This window comes from Balaenoptera ricei, chromosome 4 (assembly GCF_028023285.1).
Source record: "Balaenoptera ricei isolate mBalRic1 chromosome 4, mBalRic1.hap2, whole genome shotgun sequence".
Lineage (NCBI taxonomy): Eukaryota > Metazoa > Chordata > Mammalia > Artiodactyla > Balaenopteridae > Balaenoptera > Balaenoptera ricei.
In genome coordinates, this window is record NC_082642.1 from 94,423,260 (window position 1) to 94,451,052 (window position 27,793).

General features: G+C 33.3%; 1 protein-coding gene across 2 annotated transcripts in view; it reads right to left on the minus strand.

Annotated features, from left to right (window-relative positions):
- Positions 1 to 27,793, minus strand: part of STXBP5L (syntaxin binding protein 5L) — a 381,827-nt gene that overhangs the window by 57,781 nt on the left and 296,253 nt on the right. For both annotated transcript variants that reach the window (XM_059922136.1, XM_059922135.1), the window contains one exon: positions 21,945 to 22,010. In XM_059922136.1, the coding sequence (XP_059778119.1) occupies positions 21,945 to 22,010 (66 nt within the window). The remainder of the gene's footprint in view (positions 1 to 21,944; positions 22,011 to 27,793) is intronic.

Genomic DNA, 27,793 nt, shown 5'->3' on the forward strand with positions numbered 1-27,793 from the left:
CAAATTTGAATTTTTCATAGACTTAATTTATTTGTAAAGTGGGAACAATATTACTGATCTATCTCAGATAATTTGTACAAATTATATAGCATAATGTCTGACATGTAGTAGGAGGTCAATAAATGGAACTAGAATGTTGATTCTTCCTTTGACATCAATTACATTGGCAAAATACTAATTCATAACAATTTTGTTAATATTAAACTAATAATACTGTATATGTTAGTGCTTTGCATTTAAAAATACAATAACATAATTGTCCAATTTAATCAAATTCATCTAAGATGATATGTAATCAGATTTTAAATGTAACAAACTATTTGACTAAGAGTTATTTAATTTAGATACAATGAGATGAGGTATGTGAATATGCTCCATAAACTTTGGGTATTATGTTCTGTGATCTAGGTTAAAATCTTAATTCTACAATTTATTAACAATATAACCTCAGTTTCTGCTCTGAAAAAAAAGATTGGGAACAGTGATAACTATCTTAAAGAGTTGCTAAGAAAGTCAAATAAAATAATGTGTGTGAAACAGCTTTGTACACTAAAAAATAATGCAAAGACTAATTATTGTATTTTTCTTATTTCAACCATGACATTAGTAGGATTTAATGCTATGACCTTAAGTCAGAATAAAGGAGATGAAAATAAAGGTAATTCAATCAAATTTCAAAAAAGAAAAAAACTATCTTGGAACAAGCAGATAAAAGTTCTGAAAGAAAAATTTATTAAAGCCTATTTAATTTATTTCAGAGCTAGAATTATGAATAAGCTCTTAACCACCACAAAAAATAAAAGTGAATAAAATCTTCTATAACTTTCTTAAATGGCGAGAACTCTATTCTTTTATGTATCGGACTTTGTTGTTGCTGTTGTTAAATAGCATTAACAACATTAAATCGCATTAATTCTAAATGATATTAATATACAAAATGGGAAAAATAGTTCCAGAAAAAGTGATGTTCATTTACATGGTTACAGTCACAAGGGTCCATATGCATGACTAGTTAATGTTTAAAACCATTCTCATGATCAAAAAAAAAAACAAAACCCAAAACATTATATACCTTGGTGTGTAATGATTTATGAAACATAATTTTGTAAAATGATTGTTAACAAACAAAATGTTGAATGCTGCCAACAGAACTGTATGGTGATTTTTAAGAAAGGCTTTTTGTAAAGCCATTAAACCCTGCCATCTAGGAAACTTGTTATTCATGGACTGGTTGGTTAAAATGTTCAGCCAAATGAATGTAAGAAAACTTAAAATTGTTGGCTTTTGCCTACCGTACCAAGATCAGCCTTAAGATCTGTTGGCAGACTTAACTTTCTTGATCCTTTAACTGAAACAACAGAAAAAGGAAAAAGGCAGTTGTTAATTATATAAAATTAAAGAGGAGTGTGAGGGAACAGTATGTTTTGCAGTATAATTATTGAAATCCTAATGAACGTTACATTTAGTGAGCATTATGGAAGCAGAAATACTGTTCAGTGTTAGTTTGTTGTCATTCAGGAATAAATAATATGCAAACAGAAACATGAGAAAAGCAATTGTTATTACAGTAAATAATTAAGTGCATCTTTGCATAGTTTTTTTCACATGTAGCATGAGAAGTGATTTCTTATTTTGGAAAGAACCAAAAATCAATTCCAGATAAATCTGATAGATAAAGAAATACTGCAACAAATGTATAAGTTCAGATCATAAATAACAATGGTAAGGGGGAAAACTGATTAACTCTGTAAACATTTTTTGAAATAGAAAGAAAATTCTATTATAGATGTGTATGATATAGTGAAGGAAACTTTACCATACCTATGGCAGATGAAATGACTTATATATTGAATACTACAATGTTAAATTCAGTAGATAAAAAAATCTTAAATAAAAAATATTTGAAAATAAATTTAATTATATTATTATAAATCAAGCTGTCATAAAATGTTTGAATAAACCAAGAAAACTCCTACAATTTATTGAAAATTTGCCTCATTATCTGTTAATAAAAATTTTACATTGGGCATCTCATAAAATATTTAACTGGAATGTTATAATAGAAAGAAATTGCATTAGGGGAAATCATGTTAGAAATATTTTCTGTCAATTAATACTTTATTAAGACTCAAATTGATACTATCAATTTATACCTTCTAATGAGTGATTTTCTTTACAATTAGGAAAGTTATTTTAAAATAAAGATGCAGTATGATATAGTAGAAAGAATACTTAATTTAAAATCAGAAAACATGAGTCACAAATTTCTGAATTGTTACCACCTAATTATAAAACTTTGAAAAAGTTTTATAAAAATCCCTTCATCAATTTGCAGCTTAATCTTCCCATCTGTCAAATAACATCTTTGATACTATCTCTAATACTTCAGCTGGAATTACTGGAATACATTTTATAAAACCTAAATATAATAGAAACCTAAATATACTTTTTGTGTGTCATGAAATATTACTCATCTTTTGATTTTTTTCCAACCATTTAAAAATTAAAAACCCATTCTTAATTCACAAGTCATACCAAAATAGGTTGCAAACTGGATTTGGCCTGTGGGCTGTAGCTTGCTGACTACAATACGCCAAGCTAAACTACTTATTAAAGGAAATCTAAGCATTATCATTCTAATAAAAATAATAGCAACAGGCAGTTGTCTCTATAAAAAAGACATTAAATAATTCTATTAAGGAGAAATCAAATCAAATTTGAGCAATTTGGGTTTAGAATCAGCAGTACAACAAAAAGATTATATTTATATAAAAATATGGCAAACTAAATAAATATATGTAATAATTATGCCAGAACAGGTTGCAAATAAAGTATATTTTGTAAATTGATTCACAATTCAGACAGACTGAGGAAGTGGGATGTTACTATTTTAAATCTTTCACTTAATTTTTAAAATAGGAACTAATTCTTTATAATGTAAGGATTTGTTTCAGAATTTATCTTTTTAATTGTTTCTATTTTGTTTTTAAATAGGGTATTTCAGCATATCTATATAGTATAAATTCAAAAATGGATTACAAAGATGCTTTCAGAAAGAGGTCAAACAGTTCCTTTCTATTAGTCTAGTATCTAATTTACTCTGGCTCTCAAATCTGCTCCACTTTTTGGGATACCCCCTCCACTTCACCACCAACATTCTTGGCTTCCTGTAGACTGCTTCCTACCTAAAAATTGGGGGCCCGTCACAAACCCCATCCTCAAATGTATAACTGGGGGAGGAAAAGGGAGCAATTAGATGGTGGGATTGATTGGCAAACTTCTTTAATAACAATGTTAATAACAGGTGTCTGTTATTTATGCACAGAAAAATCTTCACTTGTCCAGCTACTAGTAAACTCCTACTCATCCTTTAAGACAGCTGAAAAATCATCACCTCCTTGAAGGCAGCCTCAGACTTAAGGCTTCATTTGGTGCCATTATCTTAACTTTCACAGCACCTTGTACACATCTTTTATAACACATTTTATTATACTTGATTTTTTTTTACTCTGTCTACTATCGACTAAAATCCTGAAACTTTGAGTTCTCTAGGGATGGGGATTGTATTCCCAATACCTAATTAATTATTGGCATAGAATAGATGTACAATAAGTGTTTGCTGAATGAAAGTTTAAAAAAAACAGTAAAGTCGGAAGGTAGGGGTGAAGGGTTATTCTGAAGAGGGCTAAACAGACAGAAAGCATGTTTCAAGTGGTAGAAGAATATGTTACACGTTAACATTTGAGGAATTTGGGTTGGAAGATGAGTAAGGCAAGAGGGAATAAGAGGCAAGTAGTCCTGGAAATAAACTGAATGAAAACAGTACATATTAACCTTTGCAATGTGCCCTTGGGAATGCAGCTCTCTGAATTTCTTCATTTTTACTGTTACCTAGCAAAAGCATACATACCACTATCATTTCATATTGTTAGCCAAAGAGGAGAAAATGGGAAATAGAAACTTCACATTACTCATTGTCTTAGCACACTGCACGAAGAGAGGTGGAGAATCCTGGCTCAAAGGAATCTTTAAGGTCACATAGTCCAATATCCTACTCAATGCAAGTATTCTCTTACAACATTCTTGACATCATACCTGTTTGTGATAGAAACCTTCAAAGTATAAAAAAATCCAATTTTGGGTTGCTATAATTGCTACAAAATTTCCTTCCATTTGAGCTCAAACTACTTTCCTTTACCATTTACTAGTTTGTTCCAGTTCTAACCTCTGGCACAATAAAAAAAAAAAAAAAGTAACTCATTTTTGCTCTCACATGCCAGTTCTTAAAGCATTATGGGCCATCTCTAGGTACCCTCATTTGGTCAGCAGGAGTCTGTATTTTAATAAGTGTTGCAGGCAATATTAATAAAAGAGGTTGGCAGATAGATCACATTTTGAGAAGTAATGTTTTACTGTTTTATAAACTTTAACCAACCTATGGGACTTTCACTCAAGACCCTTCCACAAAAAAGTACGTCCTGCGATACATCTCAGATTTTCCATTAAAGAGACGCCATGTTGTCCTTAGTTGTTAAATTTGATATAGATATTATGTTGCTGAGCATTTTAAGGTGATTATGATTTTATATATATATATATACATATACATATGTTAACAGGTACTTTTTTGGTTCCTTTTGAGCAATTTTTTTTCATATCTGTCTTTGATCTTCCATTTTCTAATGAGGAAGAGAAGTTGATAGTTACAAGGATAGTAATGCTCCTATTAGAAGAGAATAGATATGTTTTTTCCCTTCTGTAAAGCTCCACAAAGACTTCTGCTTTTCTCTAAGGTAAGTTTCCTAGGGTCTGGCGAAATGAAGCCCAGTGATCAAAACCACAGCTGAAGTCAAACCATAACTCAAACATTTGCCAGCTGAGTGACCCTGGTCTGGTAGTTACTTAAATCTCAGGATGATTGTTTCTCTTCCTTTGTAGAATGGGTTTGATAATTAGTCCCTACTTCAAAGGGATCTTGTCAGTATTAAAGAAATATGTGTAAAGTACTTAACATGGTGTGGTAAATAATATTAGGTATTATATTCATTATTAAACTTAGTTGGCAAGAAAGCTTGTCATTCTGTGGTATTCTGTATCAAAAATGACTTACCTGGACAACATGTCCTTTTTGCAATCTAGTGTCTAGTATTGAATACAGCACGTTTGATAATGCCTCCAGTTGCATATGGTACCATTATTTCTTTCCTCTGCACAATCCCTCAACACCTTGAAAAGCTGCCTGTCTTGGCTCACAGACAGTAATACAGAAAACAGTACCATACTGTAATCCAGCTGCGGGGCAGGGAATATTGCTGCAGCAAATATTAGAACAGTTTGATTTCTTATTATCCTAGTCCTGTTAGATTCTGGGAAAATTGTCAGGAAATTCTTGCTACTTTAACATGTTGTGGCTTACATTTTTGAAAATAAAAACAAAATTAAAAACAAAGGAAAGAAAATGAATAACTGTACATTTAAAAAGGTGAATTTTATTCTAATGTAAATTACATGCCACTAAATCTGAGTTTTAAAAAATTTGAAGGAAAGCATCCCCATAGATAGTGTTATTCACTTACCTAACCACATCTATCACCTTATGAATCACCTAGAAATTGTTAGGGAGTATGTCATAAGAGACCAAAGATGATGCAAATGAGTAAAAGGATTAGCTGATGGCAAAATACATATTAATATTTATAAATTCAGGTCTAAAGATTTGGTGATGGCCAAGCCCTACAGTAGCACCAGATTATAAACCTTTGCAAAACTATTCATCTCTACTCCTAGATTATCTGCCTCCCAAATTCAGGTTCATTTACAGTAATGAGGCATGGTAGTCTGATGGTTTACCATAGCTTATGCCAGAATGAGGTCATATGCTCAGCCCTGAATATAAACAGAAGTTCAGGTATTACAACAGGGTTTTGCCTAGGAGGCTTCAGTATATCTTGACTGTATCATTGCCTGTATATTCATATGCCTTTTTCCTAAGTCCTGATTCAATTTAAAGTAAATAAATAGTGCAGCCTGGCTTATCAGAGGAATGTTGTATTGGCTTCAAATAAGTTTTTATTCAGATCCTTGGTTCCACATTTGAATCAAAATTTTAGGAACAGAGATGAACCCTGAATCAGTCTGAATATGGCTGCTACTTTAATGGGAAATAACATAAAAAGCTAGGTTAGAAGTTTCTAACTCAAATCTTTGATAAGCTGTTTGTTGATTAAAAACAACTGGATTGACTTTTTGATTTCCCATGAAGGATCTACTTTAAGGCTAAGCTACAACTATTAATTGGAAATTTAGAATGGTCAAGGAGAAGAAGTTCAGTTTCTTTAGGCCATGGGAGTTCATCATTGCTTTTATAATATAACCACTATTGTATATTATTGAGAATCTATGTTCTGGGCACTAGCACACAGTTAAGATTAAGAAACTTAGCTAAAGTCATAATGGTAGAAAGAGGTAGGGTAAGGTCAAATTTCTAAGACTCCAAAGCTATGCCCTTTGCACTAAGCAATACAATCTTCCTGACATAGAAGATACCACCTGTGTATCCTAGACATCTTCTATAAAATAAATAAACCTAACACTAAATTAAAATAAAAAGTTGTTTAGATTAAAATGTTTGTAAAGTTTACCTACCTATTGATTCATTACTATATTCCAACCAGTCAGTTAATTAATTTCATTTGTCTCTATCTTCCCTATGCTAGAAACGAAGATAGGACAAAAACACCTGGTGTGTGTGTGTGTATATATGTATGTGTATATATACATATATATACATCTATGTGTGTATATATATATGTGTATATAAATATATATACATATATACATCTATGTGTGTATATATATGTGTATATAAATATACATATATATTTATATATGTATATACATATATACACATATATAAATATACATATATGTGTATATACATATATAAACATACATATATATGCATATATACATATACATATATATATGTGCAAGTGTAGTTAAAAAACACACACACAAAAATATTTTGGAGTTACCGTGCCATGGTGGAGTCCTGAAAGACCTACACACCTCTAATTTTGTTGCCATTTCCCACCCCCCGTTTTTTCATAAGTGGTTAAGATATAGCCAGGCAAAGAGGTATATTTATTAGAATTTGCCCCAGCATACAAAATTTTAATGTCATGACTCTAATTTTCTTGCCACCTAAAAATATGTATTACATTTCTATCTAAATGATGTTAGTGAATCAGTGACTTTTTGTTAGTGTCATATGAGCAAATGTTAACTGATTATGAAACTTTATTTCTGTTCTTGTCTATCTTGAATTATAAACTCCTAGAGAGAACTAGGTTCTTCAACACACCTTTTTGAAAGCATAAAAAAGGAGGTCAAATAATTTGTGGAGTGAGAGGAACTTGAGGTCTAAAGATTAGGTTGGTTCCAGCTAAGCCATGTACTAGCAGGATAAACTTGGGCAAGTTATAGAATTATTTTTCTTAGCCATAATTCTCCACTCATATAAAATGAGTACTATACCAACCTTACAGGACTGCTGTAGGACTAAATATGATAATACCCATGAAAAATACCTTGAGTACTTTAAAGTACTATACCAATGTTGATTACTGTTTTTAGCAAACAAGGTTTAATAAATTCAGAATGTGATAATTTGATTATATAAATTATAAAAACTAAAAATTACTTTCAAAACCAGTTTTTCCTGGAAGTTAAATCGTAAATGTGTTTCTGATGTTTCATGAAAAATATATCTAAGTTCTTTTTAATTTTTTTGTTAAAACATTGTCTCTTTATAATTTAGCAACTTCTCTCTGCTTGGATGTCATAATTGCTTGTGTTTTTTTTTTTCCAGCTCACTCTTTAAAAAAGTTTTATTTTATATTGGGGTATAGTTGATTAACAGTGATGCATCAGCCTCAGTGTACAGCAAAGTGACTCAGCCATACATGTACGTGTATTTATTCTTTTTCAAATTCCTTTCCTATCTAGGCCACCACAGAATATTGAGCAGAGCTCCCTTCACTACATAGCAGGTCCCCGTTGGCCATCTGTTCAACACATAGTAGTGCGTATATGTCAATCCCAAACTCCCAATCCATACCCTCCCATTCCTCCCCCCCTGGCAACCACAAGTCCATCCTCCAAGTCTGTGAGTCTGTTTCTGTTTTGTAAATAAGTTCATTTATATCATTTTTTTAGATTCCACATAAAAGTGGTATCATATGATAATTGTCTTTGTATGACTTACTTCACTTAGTATGATAAGCTCCAGGTCCATCCATGTTGCTGCAAAGGGCATTGTTTCATTCTTTTTAATGGCTGAGTAACATTCCATTGTATAAATGTATCACAGCTTCTTTATCCATTTATCTGTCAATGGACATTTAGGTTGCTTCCATGTCTTGGCTATTGTAAACAGCACTGCAATGAACATTGGGGTGCATGTATCCTTTTGAACCATGGTTTTCTCCAGATATATGCCCAGGAGTGGGATTGCTGGGTCATATGGTAGCTCTATTTTTAGTTTGTAAAGGAACCTCCATACTGTCCTCCATAGTAGCTGTACCAATTTACATTCCTACCAACAGTGTAGGGGGGTTCCCTTTTCTCCACACCCTCTCCAGCATTTATTGTTTGTAGACTTTTTTTTTTTTTTAAGATTTATTGATTGATTGATTGATTGATTGCTATGTTGGGTCTTCGTTTCTGTGCGATGGCTTTCTCTAGTTGTGGCAAGCGGGGGCCACTCTTCATCGCGGTGTACGGGCCTCTCACTATCGCGGCCTCTCTTGTTGCGGAGCACAGGCTCCAGATGCGCAGGCTCAGTAGTTGTGGCGCATGGGCTTAGCTGCTCCGCGGCATGCGGGATCTTCCCAGACCAGGGCTCGAACCCGTGTCCCCTGCATTAGCAGGCACACTCTCAACCACTGCGCCACCAGGGGAGCCCCTTGTAGACTTTTTAATGATGGCTGCTCTGACTGGTGTGCAGTAATATCTCATTGTAGTTTGATTTGCATTTCTCTAATAATTAGCAGTGTTGAGCATCTTTTCATGTGCCTCTTGGCCATCTGAATGTCTTCTTTGGAGAAATGTCTATTTAGGTCTTATGCCCATTTTTTTATTGGGCTGTTTGTTTTTTTGATATTGAGCTGCATGAGCTGTTTTTAGATTTTGGAGATTAATCCCTTGTCAGTTGCTTCATTTGCCAAATATTTTCTCCCATTCTGAGGGTTGTCTTTTCGTCTTGTTTATGGTTTCATTTGCTGTGCAAAAGCTTTTGAGTTTAATTAGTTCCCATTTGCTTATTTTTGTTTTTATTTCCATTATGCTAGGAGATGGACTGAAAATATATTGCTGTGATTTATGTCAAAGAGTGTTCTTCAATTGTTTTCCTCTAAGAGTTATATAGTATCAGGCCTTATATATAGGTCTTTAATCCATTTTGAGTTTATTTTTGTGTATGGTGTTAAAGAATGTTCTAATTTCATTCTTGTACATGTAGCTGTCCAGTTTTCCCAGCACAATTTACTGAAGAGACTGTCTTTTCTCCATTGTATAGTCTTGCCTCCTTTGTCATAGATTAATTGACCATAGGTGCTGGGTTTATTTCTAGGCTTTCTATCTGTTCCACTGATCTATATTTCTGTTTTTGTGCCAGTTCCATACCGTTTTGATGGCTGTAGCTTTGTAGTATAGTCTGAAGTCAGGGAGCCTGATTCTTCCAGCTCCATTTTTCTTTCTCAAGATTGCTTTGGCTATTCATGGTCTTTTGTGTCTCCATACAAATTGTGAAATTTTTAATTCTAGTTCTGTGAAAAATACCATTGGTAATTTGATAGGGATTGCATTGAATCTGTAGTATGGTCATTTTGACAGTATTGATTCTTCCAATCCAAGAACATGGTATATCTTTTCATCCTGTTTGTGTCATCTTTGATTTCTTTCATTAGCATCTTATAGTTGTCAGAGTACAGGTCTTTTGCTTCCTTAGGTAGGTTTATTCCTAGTTATTTTATTCTTTTTGATGCAATGGTAAATGGGATTGTTTCCTTAATTCCTCTTTCTGATCTTCCGTTGTTAGTGTATAGAAATGCAACAGATTTCTGTGTATTAGTTTTGTATCCTGCAACTACCGAATTCATTGATGAGATCTAGTAGTTTTCTGGTAGCATCTTTAGGATTTTCTATGTATACTATCATGTCATCTGCAAACAATGACAGTTTTACTTCTTTTCCAATTTGTATTCCTTTTATTTCTTTTTCTTCTCTGACTGCCATGGCTAGGACTTCCAAAACTATATTGAATAAAAGTGGCAACAGTGGACATCCTTGTCTTGTTCCTGATCTTAGAGGAAATGCTTTCAGCTTTTCACCACTGAGTATGATGTTATCTGTAGGTTTGTCATATATGGCCTTTATTATGTTGAGGTATGTTCCCTATGTGCCCACTTTCTGGAGAGCTTTTACCGTAAATTGGTGTTGAATTTTGTCAAAAGCTTTTTCTGCATCTATTGAGATAATCATATGGTTTTTATTCTTCAATTTGTTGATGTGGTGTATCACATTGATTGATTTGCAGATATTAAAGAATCCTTGCATCCCTGGGATAAATCCCACTTGATCATGGTGTATGATCCTTTTATTGTATTGTTGGATTCGGTTTGCTAGTACTTTGTTGAGAATTTTTGCATCTATGTTCATCAGTGATATTGGCCTGTAGTTTTCTTTTTTTTGATATCTTTGTCTGGTTTTGGTATCAGAGTGATGGTGGCCTCATAGAATGAGTTTGGTAGTGTTCCTTCCTCTGCAATTTTTTGAAAGAGTTTCAGAAGGATAGGTGTTACCTCTTCTCTAAATGTTTGATAGAATTTGCCTGTGAAGCCATCTGGTTGTGGACTTTTGTTGGGAGTTTTTAAATCACAGTTTCAATTTCAGTAATTGTGATTGGTCTGTTCATATTTTCAATTTCTTCCTGGTTCAGTCTTGGAAGGTTGTACCTTTCTAAGAATTTGTCCATTTCTTCTAGGTTGTCCATTTTATTGGCATAGAGTTGATTGCAGTAGTCTCTTATGATGCTTTGTATTTCTGTGGTGTCCATTGTAACTTCTCCTTTTTCATTCCTAATTTTATTGATTTGAGCTCTCTCCCTTTTTTTCTTGATGATTCTGGCTAAAGGTTTATCAATATTGTTTATCTTTTCAAAGAACCAGATTTTAGTTTCATTGATCTTTGCTATTGTTTTCTTTGTCTCTATTTCATTTATTTCCTCTCTGAGCTTTATGATTTCTTTCCTTCTACTTACTTTGGGTTTTGTTGTTTCTTCTTTCTCTAGTTGCTTTAGTTGTAAGGTTAACTTGTTTATTTGACATTTTCTTGTTTCCTGTGGTAAGACTGTATTTCTATAAACTTTCCTCTTAGAACTGCTTTTGCTGCATCCCATAGGTTTTGGATCATTGTGCTTTTGTTTTCATTTGTCTCTAGGTATTTTTTATTTCCTTTTTGATTTCTTCAGTAAGCCATTGGTTGTTTAGTAGCATATTGTTTATCCTCCAAGTGTTTGTGTTTTTTTACAGTTTTTTTTTTTCTTGTAGTTGATTTCTAATCTCATAGTGTTGTGGTTGGAAAATATGCTTGATATGATTTCAATTTTCTTAAATTTTCCGAGGCTCACTTTGTGGCCCAGCACGTGATCTATCCTGCAGAATGTTCCATGTGCACTTGAGAAGAATGTGTATTCTCTTGCTTTTGGATGGAATGGTCTATAAATATCAATTAAGTCCATCTGGTCTAATGTGTCATTTAAGGCCTGTGTTTCCTTACTGATCTTCTGTCTGGATGATCTTTCCATTGAGGAAAGTGGGGTGTTAAAGTCCCCCATTGTTACTGTGTTATTGTCAATTTCTCCTTTTATGGCTGTTAGTGTTTGCCTTATATATTGAGGTGCTCCTATGTTGGGTGCATAAATCTTTACAATTGTATCTTCTTCTTGGATTGATTCTGTGATCATTATGTACTGTCTCTGTCTTTTGTAACAGTCTTTATTTCAAAGTCTATTTTCTCTGATATGAGTATTGCTACTCCAGCTTTCTTTGATTTCCATTTGCATGGAATACCTTTTTCCATCCCCTCACTTTCAGGCTGTATGTGTCCCTAGATCTGAAGTGGGTCTCTTGTAGAGAGCACATATACGGGTCTTGTTTTTGTATCCATTCAGCCACTCTGTCTTTTAGTTGGGGCATTTAATCTGTTTATGTTTAAGGTAATTATTGATATACATATTCTTATTGCCATTTTGTTAATTGTTTTGGATTTGTTTTTGAAGGTCTTTTTTCTTCCTGTTTTGTTCTCTTGTGATTTGATGAATAACTTTCATGTTGTGTTTGGATTGCTTTTTCTTTTTTGTGTATCTTTGTAGATTTTTGATTTGTGGTTACCATGAGGTTTTGATGTAGCACTCTATATATAAAGAAGATTGTTTTAAGTTGATCTTTTCATTTCAAATGCATTTCCAATATCCTGCATTTGTACTCTCCTCTTCTCACAATTGCTGGTTTTGAATTCATATTTGTATGTGGATGATTTTCTACCTTTACTGTGTGTTGGCCTTTACCAGAGAGCTTTTCCCTTTGTAATTTTCTTGTTTGTAGTTGTGGCCTTTTCTTTTCCAACTAGAGAAGTTCCTTTAGCGTTTTTTGTAAATCTGGTCTGGTAGTGCTGAATTCTCTTAGCTTTTGCTTGTCTGTAAAGCTTTTGACTTCTCCATCAAATCTGAATGAGAACCTTGCTGGGTAGAGTATTCTTGGTTGTAGGTTCTTCCCTTTCATCACTTTAAATGTATCTTGCCAACCCCTTCTGGCCTGCAGAACTTCTGCTGAAAAATCAGCTAATAACCTTATGGGAGTTCCCTTGTATATTATTTGTTGATTTTTCTCTTGTTGCTTTTAATATTTTTTCTTTGTCTTTAATTTTTTCAATTTGATTACTGTGTGTCTCTGCATGTTCCTTCTTGGGTTTATCCTGCCTGGGACTCTGTGCTTCCTAGACTTGGGTGACTGTTTCTTTTCCCATGTTAGGGAAGTTTTCAGCTATTATCTCTTCAAATGTTTTCTCAGGTCCTTTCTCTCTCTCTCCTCCTTCTGGGACCCCTATAATGTGAATGTTGGTGCATTTTATATTGTCCCAGAGGACTCTTAGACTGTCTTCATTTCTTTTCATTCTTTTTTCTTTATTCTGTTCTGTAGCAGTGATTTCCACCATTCTGTCTTCCAGTTCACTTATCCATTCTTCTGCCTCACTTATTCTGCTATTGATTCCTTCCAGTGTATTTTGTATTTCACTTATCATATTGTTCATCTGTTTGTTTGTTCTTTAGTTCTTCTAGGTCTTTGTTAAACATTTCTTGTATCTTTTTGATCTGTGCCTCCATTCTTTTTCTGAGATCTTGGATCATCTTTACTATCATTACTCTGAATTGTTTTTCAGGTAGATTGCCTATCTCCAGTTCATTTAGTTGTTCTTCTGGAGTTTTATCTTCTTCCTTCATCTGGGACATATTCCTCTGATGTCTCATGTTGTCTTATTTTTTGTGATTGTGGTTTCCATTCCACGGGCTGTGGCATTGTATTTCTTTTTGCTTCTGTTGTCTGCCCCCTGGTGGATGCGGCTGTCTAAGAGGCTTATGAAGGCTTCATGATGGGAGGGACTGCTTCCTGCCCACTGGTGGCTGGAGCTGAGTCTTGTTCCTCTGGAGGGCAGGGCCATGTCAGGGGATGTGTTCAACGGGAAGCTGTGTGCTCAGAAGACTTTAAGTAGCCTGTTGGCTGATGCGTGGGGCTGAGTTCCTGCCCTGTAGGTTGTTTGGCCTGAGGTGTCCCCGCACTGGAGCCTACAGGGTGTTGGGTGGGGCCAGATCTTGGAGAGGAAATGATGGCCTCCAGGAGGGATCACACCAATGAGTTCCCACCAGTTTTTGTCCTTGCAGTGAGCCACAGCTGCCCCCCCCCCCACCTCCACAGGAGAACCCCCAATACTAGCAGGTAAGTCTGCCCCAGGCTTTTATGAGGCAACTTCTTTTTTTCCTGGTCCTGGTGCACACGAGCCCTTGTGTGTGCCTCCAAGAGTGGAGTTTTTGTTTCCCCCAGTCCTGTGGAATTCCTGCGATCAAACTCCACTGCCCTTCAAAGCCAGATTCTCTGTAGGCTCTTCCTTCCACTGCCAGAACCCCAGGCTGGGGAGCCTGATGTGGGCCACAGACTTTCACTCCTGTGGGAGAACTTCTGTGGTATAATTGTTTTCCAGTTTGTGGATTGACCACCTGGTGGGTATGGGATTTATCACGATTGTGCCCCTCCTACTGTCTCACTGTGGCTTCTTTGTCTTTGGATGTAGGGGATCTTTTTTGGTATTTTCCACCATTTTTTGTTGTTCACTGTTCAGCAGTTATTATTTTGGTGTTTTTGTAAGAAGAGGTGTGCTCACATCCTTCTACTCCACCATCTTGTCTCCACTGACCGGATGTCATATAATTCCAATTGTGATTATTTTTTGTAATTCCCATATTTTTGTTCTCAATTTATTAATGAAAATCAGGGGGAAAGCTTAGGCTTTACAACCAAATATAACTGAGTTGGGATTCTAGCTCCACTTATTTAAATACTCTGAGCTTCAGTTTTCTCATCAGAAAAAAGGCATATCACAGGGGTGTTGTATTACACAAGGAAAAAAAAAAGAAACTGCTGTCTTGGAAAATTGTGGGTTACAATTATTTTTAGGTTCCTTAGTCACTGACTTTACTTGGGGTCTAGAACATTGGTAATTCATGCTTGTTAAAGTTGTAAATCTAGTCACAACTATTTTGTAATGAATGCCTAATTTAAGAAAGCTGTACAACTTGTGTTTGATTCTGATTTGGTCCCTATGAGCAGCATCATATATTCAATGAATCTGCATAAAATTTACAGGACCTTTTTTCTGCTCACTATTTTTGAGAGAGCATTGCCCCTTTGAGGTGATTCTTTGGAATTTCCATGATAATCATAGTTGTTTCTGATCACAGAAAATATTTAATTGTATCATGAAGAGTTAAAGAGAATTTTTACAAAACTACTTTTTGGCTCTTAGGTTTTCCCTGAATTATCTGTTGGCCACTCCATTATTTTCTTATAGGCCTGATGAAATTATCCAGGTTTACAGTAAAAAAAAAAAAAAAACCACCACTATCTAAATTCTATGGCAAATGTCAAAAGCCTTAGGAATTCCTGCTTTATATCTCATGAAGTTGGTGTCTATAGTTTTAACCATTGCTTTAGGGAAATTAGTCTTCATTCACCGTGAGGGACCTGTGTTTTCAGCACAGTAAGTAAGAATAAAGGTTTTGAGACAAATTGTGAAGTCTAGAAAATTATGGAGATATGAATAACTTCTTTGTTCATAAAAGACATTTTCACTTTCACCTGGCAAGTGATGTACTTGATTCCTCTGTCTCACAGCTGGTATTTCATTCCTATAAAAGCCTGGTGCTGCCTCGGGAGTTCTGGTAGCAAGTCCTAAAGGAAGGGAATAAAAAACTATTGGCATGTAATTTTTAGCCCAAGTAAACCAAGTATTTTTACCTTAGAGGTGAATTTCATGATAACTATTTGGAAGGGTGTCTGTTTTGTGCCTTTACCTGAGTATTTTGGTACTGCCTCAACAGAGGACTCTTTGGAAGCAAGAAGCATTCTTCTTTGGAGGATGTGATGGGGTTCTAGACATGTAGAATCACACAGAAGCGGCATTCAAACTAGGCTATGAGACCTAGTTCTAACTCAGGTTTGAGAACAACAGAGTTGATTACTTCTTTTTTAGTATTTTGTGACATTAGTTTCTGTGATATTTTTAATAAAGATATTTTTAAGGACAAATATTTCTATCACCCTAGTCTTCACTTGAATTTGGTAGCATTATAAGTCTATTGTATATTGTGGACAGTGAGAATCATGAAGATGAATAGCTGCATAGGTAGCAGCAGTACTAGGACCTAATGCTAACCTAGAAAATGATGTTAAACTGGGAAAATGAGTTTTAAAGGCAAACCTTCAAGTAGGACAAATTAGAAAAATGCACACCTTGTGGGCAGACATAACTCTACAGTTGAAGGCTTGGTTAGTTTCTTGGGCCAAAGACAAAGGGGCTGCTTCATTTAGGGGACTGCAGTTCTGTTCCAGGTAAGTGGAGCTGGGGCTCATGTTAGCTTCTGCTCACCCCCTTGGGATGTATGTTTATGCAGTGCACAAACTGCACAAGCTTACCTGGTGAGTGAAAAATGGTTACACAGCTTTACGGAAAAATAATAACAATTTGTATACCTATTGCTTTAATGTTGGTTTCTGCAGATAGACTGTCAGTTCCATTTGGCATGGGGTATGTTAATTTTGTTCATTAGTTTATTCTCAGCGGATATCATAATATCACTCTAACTGTAGATATTGTAAATTACTTGTTAAATAGTTGGGTGAATGAGTAATATGAAATGATTGTTATCCTGGAAGCTGAGAACATCAGCATTCTGGTTGGCTTACTGGGACTCTTTCAGCTCCCAATCCCTACTCTTGTCTCTCTCATCATCCTAAAGGAAATATTTAATAGTCATTCTATTAATTAGAATTATTGTTCTATTAATATTTAATTTAATAAAATATTAAACTTCACCCTATATTACTTGTGGTTTATTGGGCTAAAAGGGAGTTTAAGGACCATGTAGGAAAGCAGAGTTACAAAATGATTATCGGTTTCTGGCTTTCCTAATTTCTGACCTCTCCTACTCAGAGATATTCCTTGTAATTAACTCAGAAATCTTGAAAGACTCATACCTGAGACTGGAAAAAAGAAAAGATATCTGCTAACACCACATCTATTCAGCATTGTTTTGGAGGTCCTAGCTAATTTCTTCCTTTAGAAAGAAGAAATGGAACTGTCATTTTAACAGGGGGGAGCATAACTGGATACATAGATAATCTAAAAGAATTGACAAATTACTGAAATAAGTTTATCAAATTTTCCAGACATGAGGTCAATATACAAAAATTAATTATTTTTATATTCTAGCCATAAAAAATAATAAAAAGATATTTAAAAATTTACAACATAAAAATATCAAATACTGAGTAATAAAGCTAATGAAAGATGTGTAAGACCTCTACAAAGAAAACTAAAAATATTACTGAAAGTAAAGAAGACACATAAATGGAGAGATACCAAGTGGAAAATTCATTGTTGAATGTCATTTCTGACCAACTGATCTATAGATGAAATGAAATTGCAATCACTATCCAAGCATATTTGTTTGGGTGCAAACTGACTAGTTTTTTCTAAAAGTTATATGAAAACAAAAGACCTAAAATAGCTATAGCATTCTTGAAAAAGAACTACAAAAACAAAATTGAAGGACCTATATACTACCAGCAATACTATAAAGCTACAGCAATTAAAACAGTGTGGAATCGGATTAATGGTAAACATGCAAATGAAATAGAACATAAAGTCTAGAAACATGCACATACATGGTAGAGTACACTAATTTGTGGCAAAAGTACCATTTTAGTGTAGTGGGGGAAATGATAGTTTTCTCATAAATGGTCCTTGTCAACTGGATACCTAAATGAAAGTAATAAACCTTGACTCTTTCCTCACATTAGAAACAGAAGTACATTTCAAATGGAACTTGAACTTAAAAGTGAAGGTAAAACAGTAAGCCTCCTAGAAGATAGGGAAATAGTTTTATGAACTTGGGATGGGCAAAGATTTTCTTAAAAATAAAACAAAGCACATAAAGCACTAACAATGAAAGAAAGTATTGATCAATTGAATAACATTAGCATTAAAAACTTCTGCTCATCAGAAGACCACCTTTAAGAGAGTAAAAGGCAAGGCACAGGATGGGAAAAGATATTTTGCACTATATACATCCAACAAAAGTACTTCTTTGTATGTATGTATCTACCTATCTACATACATACGCAGAATTTCTTATATATCAAAGAAAGTTGGCAACATAATAACAATGAGTAAAATACTTGAATATCTTATAAAAGGATATTAAAAATAGTCAATAAATGTAAAAGTTCATCAAAATCATTAGACATCAGGGATATGCATTGCAATTTAATTCTACAACAAGACAGCACTATATACACTCCAGAATGACTGAAACTGAAAAAAGAAAATCGGCAAGTATGTGGAACAAATAGAACTTTTATACACCGTTAATGGAAGTAAAATTGGTGCAACCACTTTAGAAAACTTGGTAGTATTTCCTGAAGCTGAACAGCTGAACATACGCATACCCTATGACCTCAAAACTCACTCCCAGATACATGTAACACAGAAATGAGTTATATTTGTATTAAAAATTAGACAAGATTGGTCATAACAGCTTTACTTATAATAGCCCCCAACTGAAAACCACCTAAATGTTCAGCAATAATAAACTGCATAAATAAACTGAGATATATTCATATAATGGAACATTACACATCAATAAAAATCATTCAGCAACATAGATGAATATCATACACATAATGAACAAAATAAGCAAAAAATAAAAGTAAATACTGAATGATTCCATTCATCTGAGAGTCCAAAACCCACAAAACTAATCTATGATGATAGAAGTCAGAATAGCAGGTAACTTTGTGGGGGTTAGTGGCTGAGAGGGGCATAAGGGACGTGTCTGGGGTTCTAGTAACATTCCAAATCTTGATCTGGGTAAGTTTACTTGGTGTATTCATTTGTAAAAACTAGTCTACCTGAACTGTTAACAGTTATGCACTTTGAGGTTTACATATTGCACCTCAGTTTAAAAAAAGTTTACCTCAAAAGAGGTAAGGCCAAGGAATACAAAAAGAAATTAAAAATATAAGCAAGAGTTGTGGTATTAATAGCAAACAAGGTGAATTCAGGTGAAGGACACAATATGAAATGAACAATGGTGATTAATGGTAAAGAATGTATTTTTTTGTAGATATATCTTCGAATATTTACACATGAATATTTTAAAAAATAAACAGATACAAGGAAAAACAGACAGAAACACATGATTAATACAATATTTTAATTGACCTTTTCCCCATCTTTGACAAGTCAAAGTAATCAAAATATAAGTAATGACATGAGAGACTTAAATAACATGATTAATAAGGTAAAACTTATGGCTACCTAATGCCACACATTTACATTAAATAACTCTTGGGTCAAAGAAATATAAACAAACTGTTTACTATATAGAAAATACTCTTAATGCAATCATAATATATCAAAAGCTATTACATGTTAAAACAGAGTTCAAAGAGAAATTTAGCCTTGTTTTATCAATATGTAAGAAAGAATAAATATAAATGAATTAAGCATCTACCACAAAAAGGTGGAAAAGGAAAAAGTAAAATGAAGGAAAACAGAGGAGATTAATAAAGATAAAGCAGAAATAAGTAAGCTAAAAGACGACAAATTAAAAAAAAACCAATAAAACCACTGTTTGGGTTTAAACAGCAAAATAGATCAACTTAGTTACCCTAATTAAAGAAAGGCTCTCAATCTTTTCATATGTGTATTGTATATTTTTAGAAATGTTCCATAATGAAAAAATTTTTCTTTTCAGAGAAAGTACAAATATACAAGATAAGTAACTATAAAGGGTAAATGACAGGGGAATTCTACTAAAATGTTAAAAAGTAGATAACCAATAGTACTTAAATTGTTGGGCATAAGAAGTCCTTAAAAGAAAAGATCAATGATTAGAAAAAAACTACTCTACGGCAAGATATACCACAAGCAAAGTTAAAAGTTAAAATTGAGAAAAATATTTGGATCTCATGTCATAAAGGGAAAATCTTCTTAACTTATGAAGAGGACTAATTAATTTAAAAAGAATGAACAACCCTATAGAAAATGGGCAAAGTATATGAATAGATAATTTACAAAAAATATTTAAAGAACTCTTAAATATATAAAAGGGTGTTCAACATCACTTATAATATGTGAGAGGTAAATTGAAACTGCATTGACATATTCTTTTTACCAAACAGACTTGCAAAGATAAAAAAATTTGATAACCAATATTTTCATGTTATTGCTAGAAGGAGAGAGAACTGTTGCAAACCCCAAGAAGAGCAGTTGGGGAATATCTATAAAGATTAAACAGGTGTATACTCTTTGCCCCAGCAACTTCAATTTTAGGAATTTATCTGATAGATATATCTGCACACATTTAAAGTGAGGAATGTACCAAGGTTAGTCACTGTGGCATTGTTTGACATAGCAATAGACTGGTACTAAACTAAGTGTCCTTTAATTGGTAAAATGATTAAATAAATTATAGTACACACATGTAATTCAATATCATATAAATGTAAATAAGAATAAGAAAATACTTTATGTAATGAAATGGAAAGCAAGATACACTGTAAAGTGAAACAAGCAAAGTACAACGAAGTGCATAATATACTACTTTTGTACAAAACAGAAGGCAAAAGTCTGTTTCTTTTTGGTTTGTTTACAAACACAAATTGCCTGGAAGGATAAACAAGAAACTACCAATAATGTTTATTTTTTCAAGAGAGTAGAAACAATGTATGGGGAAGGATGGGAGGGAAATTGTTTTTATTCCATTTCTTTTTGATATTAGAACCTAATAAATGTATTACTATTCAAATTCAGATTATGGATGAGAATTTAAAGGGAGGTAAAATTAATTGAATTTGATATAGGATATTAAATTATATTTTAGTTGAAGATTTCTGACACGGGAAAATATCAAAGTAATATTTTAAGGAGATTAATTTTGCAACATGATATGCAAAATGAATTCTAAGAGGGAGAGATGGAAAATAGAGACACCTGTTAGAATAATTTTGTAATATTCTAGGTATGGTGTAATAAATACCTATATTAGGATGGTGCCAATGGGAATGCAAAAGAAAGGGTAAATGTATGAGACCATGATTAACATGAAAGCAGTAAAATAAGGATTAAATGGATATGATTAAAACAGAAATTTACACAGGACACAACTAGATTCTATTCAGCCTACATTCCTGAAGAATAACAATAAACACCTAACAACTCTTAAGGAAGTAGATTGAAGAATGTCACAATTCCAGCTGAATTTCTAAAAGTCAAAATTCATTGCTTTATAAAGAGATAACTAAATGTTTATAAATTTGCATGAAGTTAAAAATAAAATATTTAAATAAAATAATTTAAAAAAATAATTTTTTGATACTCTCTGAAAACAGATCTACAATTCAATGTCAAAGATATACCTAATTTTTTGGTGCTTAAAAATTTACACATTACTATGTGTATATTATAGAAAAATCAGGTAAATAAAAAATTTTTTAAAAGCAAATTATTCACAATGCTAACACCCAACAATTTGTACTATACCGTTTTTTTTCACAGACCTTAAAAACTTATTCCTAAGAACCTTTATACTCATATTTTTAATATAATGGGCTCACAACATATATTATCATTTTTCTTTTGCCAATGAATATACATGTTTCAAAACTATGATCCAGAGGGATGGTTTCATATGTTACTGCACCTACAGTATATATTTCCCACTAATTCAGCTCTAGCTATGAGAGTTTCTGTATAATATTATAATTTTTACTTAGCATTATTAATATATCTGCAAAATAACTTCCTTTAAAATGTCTTTAAAAGTATTACACTCATACCTCTGATCTTAATTTTTTGGGAAGCAATAAATATTTTAAGACATTTATTTCTATTTTATTTTGGAATAGAATTTGCTTATGGTTAAATTTCAAAATGAAATTACACCTAATTACCAAAATTATGAATTTCTCAAGAATTATGAAGATAAAGCAGTAGATTACTGCAGTGAAGTAATCTTCAGAAGATTGAAAAATACCACTCATGTTTACCTGGAGTGGGAGACTTGCAACGCTCAAGTTCTAGGGGAGCTGGACTGTCATTCAGCTCAGTTAAACCTGAAAATGAAATGACAAAAAATGAGAAAATTTGCTAAAATTTTGTAGATAATTCTTATTAATTCCTAGAAGTTTTAAAAGGTTTTATTTTTCCCCTGTGAGAACTTATCTATGCTTATGTTATGACAAGTATTTTGGAAAATTTTAACAATGACATAGGAAAAAATAAGCAACAACTAACTGATATATAAAGGGTAATTGAATATGATGGTGGAAAGATATAAAATTCCTTTTCTTATTTTTTCATATGAAGTAACTATTTTAGTAAATGATGTAGTTTCATCTGAAAATAGACCAAGAAAAACATGAAGTAGAAGGGGTTTTTAAAAAGATCTATTCAAATCTTCCACTTCCAAGAGAAACAGTTATTGGCTTTTTAAAAGACCTGCAAGGAGGTATAACAAATTTTGAATATTATACCTATTTATAAAAATGCAGTATTGTATAGTAAATACTCAATGATTTGTTCAATGGTATCAAATTCCTTCTTATAATAAGCACTATATTTTTCTCATTTCTAATATTTCTTATATTCTATTGTCACTTTCCTGAAAAATATAAGGATAGGCACAATAGATTAATAAACATTTTGTAATTCTCACTATCTGCCAGTCTGCATTCCTGTGGCATTCACAAAATATCCTTAGGGTTTTCCTACCCTTATTGGAGAGTTTCATATTTTTTCTTTGTAAATAAATATTCAGAGTTTCTACTTTAATGTAAATCCCCATACCCAGGGGTACTTAAGAGCTATTGTCAATTACCCAAACCATCTTTATTCATATTCCTTTCCACCACCCCCTTCTTTATATAATTTGTACCAATAAACTTGCTGTAGGTTCAAAAAATCATAGAATTTTAGAAAATGTCCATTGTCACACTCTATCCCAACCCTTACGTTTTATAAATAAGAAACTGTAAGTTCGGAGAGTTTAAACTATTTAAGGTTACAGAACTGAGTAGTGCCAAATCTTCAATAGAATTCTTTACATATTTTGCTTAAGAGTCTTTTGTTGGAAGTAGGTATTGTGAATATTTTCCTCCATTTGTGACTTATCTTTCCATTTTCTTGGTGACAATAAGATGTCTTTTGATGAGCAAAAGATTAATTTACCTTAAGGGCAATTTATTGATTTTTTCTTTTATTTTTAATTTTTTTTTGATTCCTGTATAAGTAATCATTGCCTACCCCATGGTAATGAAAATATCACTCTTTGTTTTCTCAAGAAACTTTTTTAATTTTTAGCTTTCATTTACAGGACTATAAATCATCTCAAGTTAATTTTGATTATGGCATGAGGTAGGGATTAAGGTCCATTTTCCCCCTATTTGCCCAGTTGTTCATGATTGTTTTTTTTTTAAATTTTATTTATTTATTTATTTATGGCTGTGTTGGGTCTTCGTTCCTGTGCGAGGGCTTTCTCCAGTTGTGGCAAGTGGGGGCCACTCTTCATCACGGTGCGCGGGCCTCTCACTATCGCGGCCTCTCTTGTTGCGGAGCACAGGCTCCAGATGCGCAGGCTCAGTAATTGTGGCTCACGGGCCTAGTTGCTCCGCGGCATGTGGGATCTTCCCAGACCAGGGCTCGAACTCGTGTCCCCTGCATTGGCAGGCAGATTCTCAACCACTGCGCCACCAGGGAAGCCCCCATGATTATTTGTTAAAAAGATTTTCCTTCCTCATTGATTTGTGTTAGTGCTTTAGTCAAAAATAAATTGACCATGTATGTGTGGGTCAATTTCTGGATTCTCTATTCTGTAATCATTGGTCTATCTGTCTTTTTTTTTTTGACTACCACACTATCTAATTAATGCAGGTTTATATTACATCCTGTAATCAGAAAGTGAAATCTTCCAACTTTGTTCTTTTGCAAAAGTGTTTTAGTTATTCTAGATTCTTTGCATTTCTACATACATTTTAAAATCAGTTTGTCAATTTCTATAAAAAAGATATGCTAGATTATTATTGAGTTGTGATAAATCTATAGATAATTTGGTAGAATAAATATCTTAAAAATATTGAGTCTTCCAACCCATAAAGATGGTATCTCCTCCATTTAAATAACGTATAAACATTTTCTTTCTGTAGATTTGAGTGTACAGGTCTTATACATGGCATTTTTCAAGTCTTCTACTTCCTCTTTGGTATTCTGCCTAATTCTCGTATTATATTTAAAAGTGGAGTATTAAAATTACCAATAATTATTGTCAAATTGTCTATTTATCCCTTTGATTCTGTCAGATATTGCTTCATGTACTTTGTAGCTCTGTTGTCAGGTGCATATATTTATAATTGTTATATCTTTTTGATATATTGACCATTTTATCATTTTAAATTGTCCCTCTTTAGTGAAATTTTTTGATTTAAAATCTATTTTGTCTGATATTAGTAGAGCTATTAGATTACTGATCTGAGATCTTTCTTTTTTCTAATTTAAGCTTCTAATGTTCTAAATTTTCCATTAGGCACTACCTTAGTAACATCTCAATATCACAAATTTTGATATTTTGTGCTTACACTTTCACTAAGTTAAAGATATTTTTAAAATTCCCTTGTGATTTCTTTTTTAAGAGACATGAGCTATTCTTAATTTTCAAATATTTGGGAATTTTAAGACATATTTCTGTTACTCATTTCTAATTTAATTTCTTTTATGATCAGAGAACTTACTCTGCTTGATTTTAATTCTTTATTGTTTCATGACTCAGTCTATATTTGTGAATATTCCACATCTAATGAAAAAAATGCACATTTTCATTAGTGTGATGTAGGTGTCTATTTATGTCAGTTAGGCCAATTTGGTTAAGAGAGTTGCTTAAGTTTTTTACAGCCTTACCAATTTTTGTCCTTAGACAACTCAAGTGAAGTGCTAATCAGATTCTACACAGTACTGAATTGAACTAGGGCTGGTCTGCAGCTTTAATTAGATTAGGTTTCCCTTCAAAATCTCTTTGCTCCTCAATCCAACACTCAAACTTCCCTAACCCTTCCTCAAGGGGCTGATTCCTAATTTTCCCAGTATTTGTGCAGAAAGAGGGTTGAGATGCAGTTTCAGATAGTTTAATTCAGCTTGGGTCAAATTCTATAATAACCCCTGAATGCAAGCACTTTGAGACTGCATAAATTCTCTGTGCTTTCTTATTTGCTACCACTCTCTCAGAAAAATTCTGAGAGTGGTGGGGTTAGTTGGCAGAGAATTGCCAAACTGAATAATTTTGTGTTTAGAGCTATTTCAGATTCCCACTCAAAAGTTCAGTCCAGATAGTCATTAAACCTATAGTTGTTCCTATTCTTTGCAGTCTGTCCATCTATAGAAGGCCCATTCCTTTCCTGACCTGTGTCCAGCTCAGTCACTTGCCCCAGGTATAAAAGCAGCTGCAGTTTTCTGCTTATCTATGAATGGCTCTTATCTCTCTGGAATTCAGTTAATCAAGGCTTCTTTGAATCCACCACTCTTCAGAAGCCTCGGTAGAAAAGTATAATTTTAATTTTATCATTGTTATTATCACAGGATTTTATTATTATTGTTGTCGTCATTGTTACCATAGGGATGAAGAATTTTTATTGAAGAATTTTTATATCTTTCAACATCCTATCTGGAAATGGAAAGCCCCTCCACTTAAATCTACTCTCTTGGAAATACCGTTAAAGCTGTATTGAAGGCATGTGGAACAAAAGAATGGAAACCAGGTAAACTGGTTAATCCATTACTGACACTAGTAGGTATTCACTGAAGTGCTCAGGGTAATGCCAAATAATTGTGCTTTTCCTCATAATATATTGAACACTCAATGGTGAGATTTCCCAAAGATTATGTAGAGAAAGTTATGTCTGATATATGGATAAAGTAAAGCAAATTGACAACTAAATTTGGAAGATTTGTATAGTGATTCATTAGAAAATAGTAAATCCTGGTTAAGATCAGATAGAGATATTTTATGGTAAATAAATAATTGAATATCGGAAGACAAAACCCCCTTGGGTGCAATGAATTATATCAACATTTATTTAAAGATTTCTAAGAATATATACCTATAATGTGTCTTACTGGATAATTTAATCAATATCATATTTGAAGTAGCAACTTGTGAATGTTAAATAAAATACCAATATTCTTTAGGAGACTAATACCCAGTGTACAAATGTCTTCACATATATAAATAGTCTACACTTTGGGAATGTTCTTACCAAATTACCATTTACCATATAAACTTCTCTGGTCTCAATGCTTTCACATTTGATTGACATTTTAGCCAGATAAATTTTTTGTTGTGGGGTGATATATTGTAGGATGTTTATCAGCATCTATGGCTTCTACCCACTAGATGCCAGTAGAGCACTCCTCCCCCCAATTGTGACAACAAAAAATGTTTCCAGACATTGCCAAATATCCTCTGGGGGACAAAATCATGCCGGGTTGAGAACCACTGCCCTAAGTTATATTAGCTGTTTTATTTGTTCGAGTCACATTGAAATTACTGTTAAACTAAACTCTAGAAAACTCACATATATTACTAAGTAATATCTCCCCTATTTTTAGTTTCTTTGTTCATTTTTTTAGAATTCAAAGATGGAACCTTATATTTTACCTACTAATTACAGATCAGTGTGCTTTTCAATACAAAGTTTGGAGTAAGAAAACACTGTAAAACTGATTTCAAAAAGAAAGGAAACCTATTAAAATACAGAACTGAAAAACAGAGATGTAAAAATCACTTGTTTCATTTCTCAACCAAATCATACATTTTGTAACTTATCCCTCTGATTCTGTAGCTTTCTCCTTTTCTTTTATGTACCTCTCTATTACAATAGAGAAAACTTCCTGTTAAATACTAATCTTTGTAAATATGCTCTGATTTCCTCTCCCTTAACTTTCTGAAGGATTTTGCTTCTTTAGTTATTATTTCCTCTGTCCCCTACCACCAATCTCTCTTTCTCTACGGATCATTCAATATTCACATCAACTTTAAAATATGCTCTTTACCTAAAATGAAAAAAATCCTTCTTTTAACACTTTATTCCAATGCAGGTACTGACCTATTTTTTGACACCCCTTCATAACCAAACATCTCAAAAGAGTTATTTACTTGTGCTATTTCCTCACTTGCCACTCCTTAGTCTAATATAATTGTGGCTTCTATCCCAATATTTTTCCAAAACTACTTTTTAGAGAGTCACTAATAACCTTCACAGCACAACACCCACTAGACCCTTTTCTAAGCTTACCCTACTTATCCTATCTGTAGCATTTGATGTGGCTGACCACTTCTTGAAACACGCCCCTTTAATTTGGCTTCTGCAATAGTCTCCTCATTTCTCCTCTTCTCTCTGGCAAGTCCTCTCTGCCAGCTACTCTTCTTCCTTTGGAAATTAAATGTTGAAATTCCTGTTTCTTTATCCACAAGCCCCCTCTTCCCTTCTTCTGCTCCCTCCATGCCTACATAACTTTATTCCCATGCCATTACATACTAAATTACAGCCCTGATATTCAGATTTGTTTACCTGTCCACTTATCGTCTTCACTTGGATAAACAATACACACCAAAATTTAACATGTCTAAAACCGAACTCTATTCCCTACCAACATACTGCGCCCCAACCCTAGCTTCTTCATCTTTGTAAATAATATCATGACAGTCATTGGCTCAAGCCCAAATTTGGAAATAATCTTTGATTCCACTTTCTGATCTCCTAAATTGAATTATAATTAGTAGCTCTGTAAGTGATTCTTGCACCTATCTTTTTTCTCCACCAACAGTGCTATCACCCTGGCCAAAGCTACC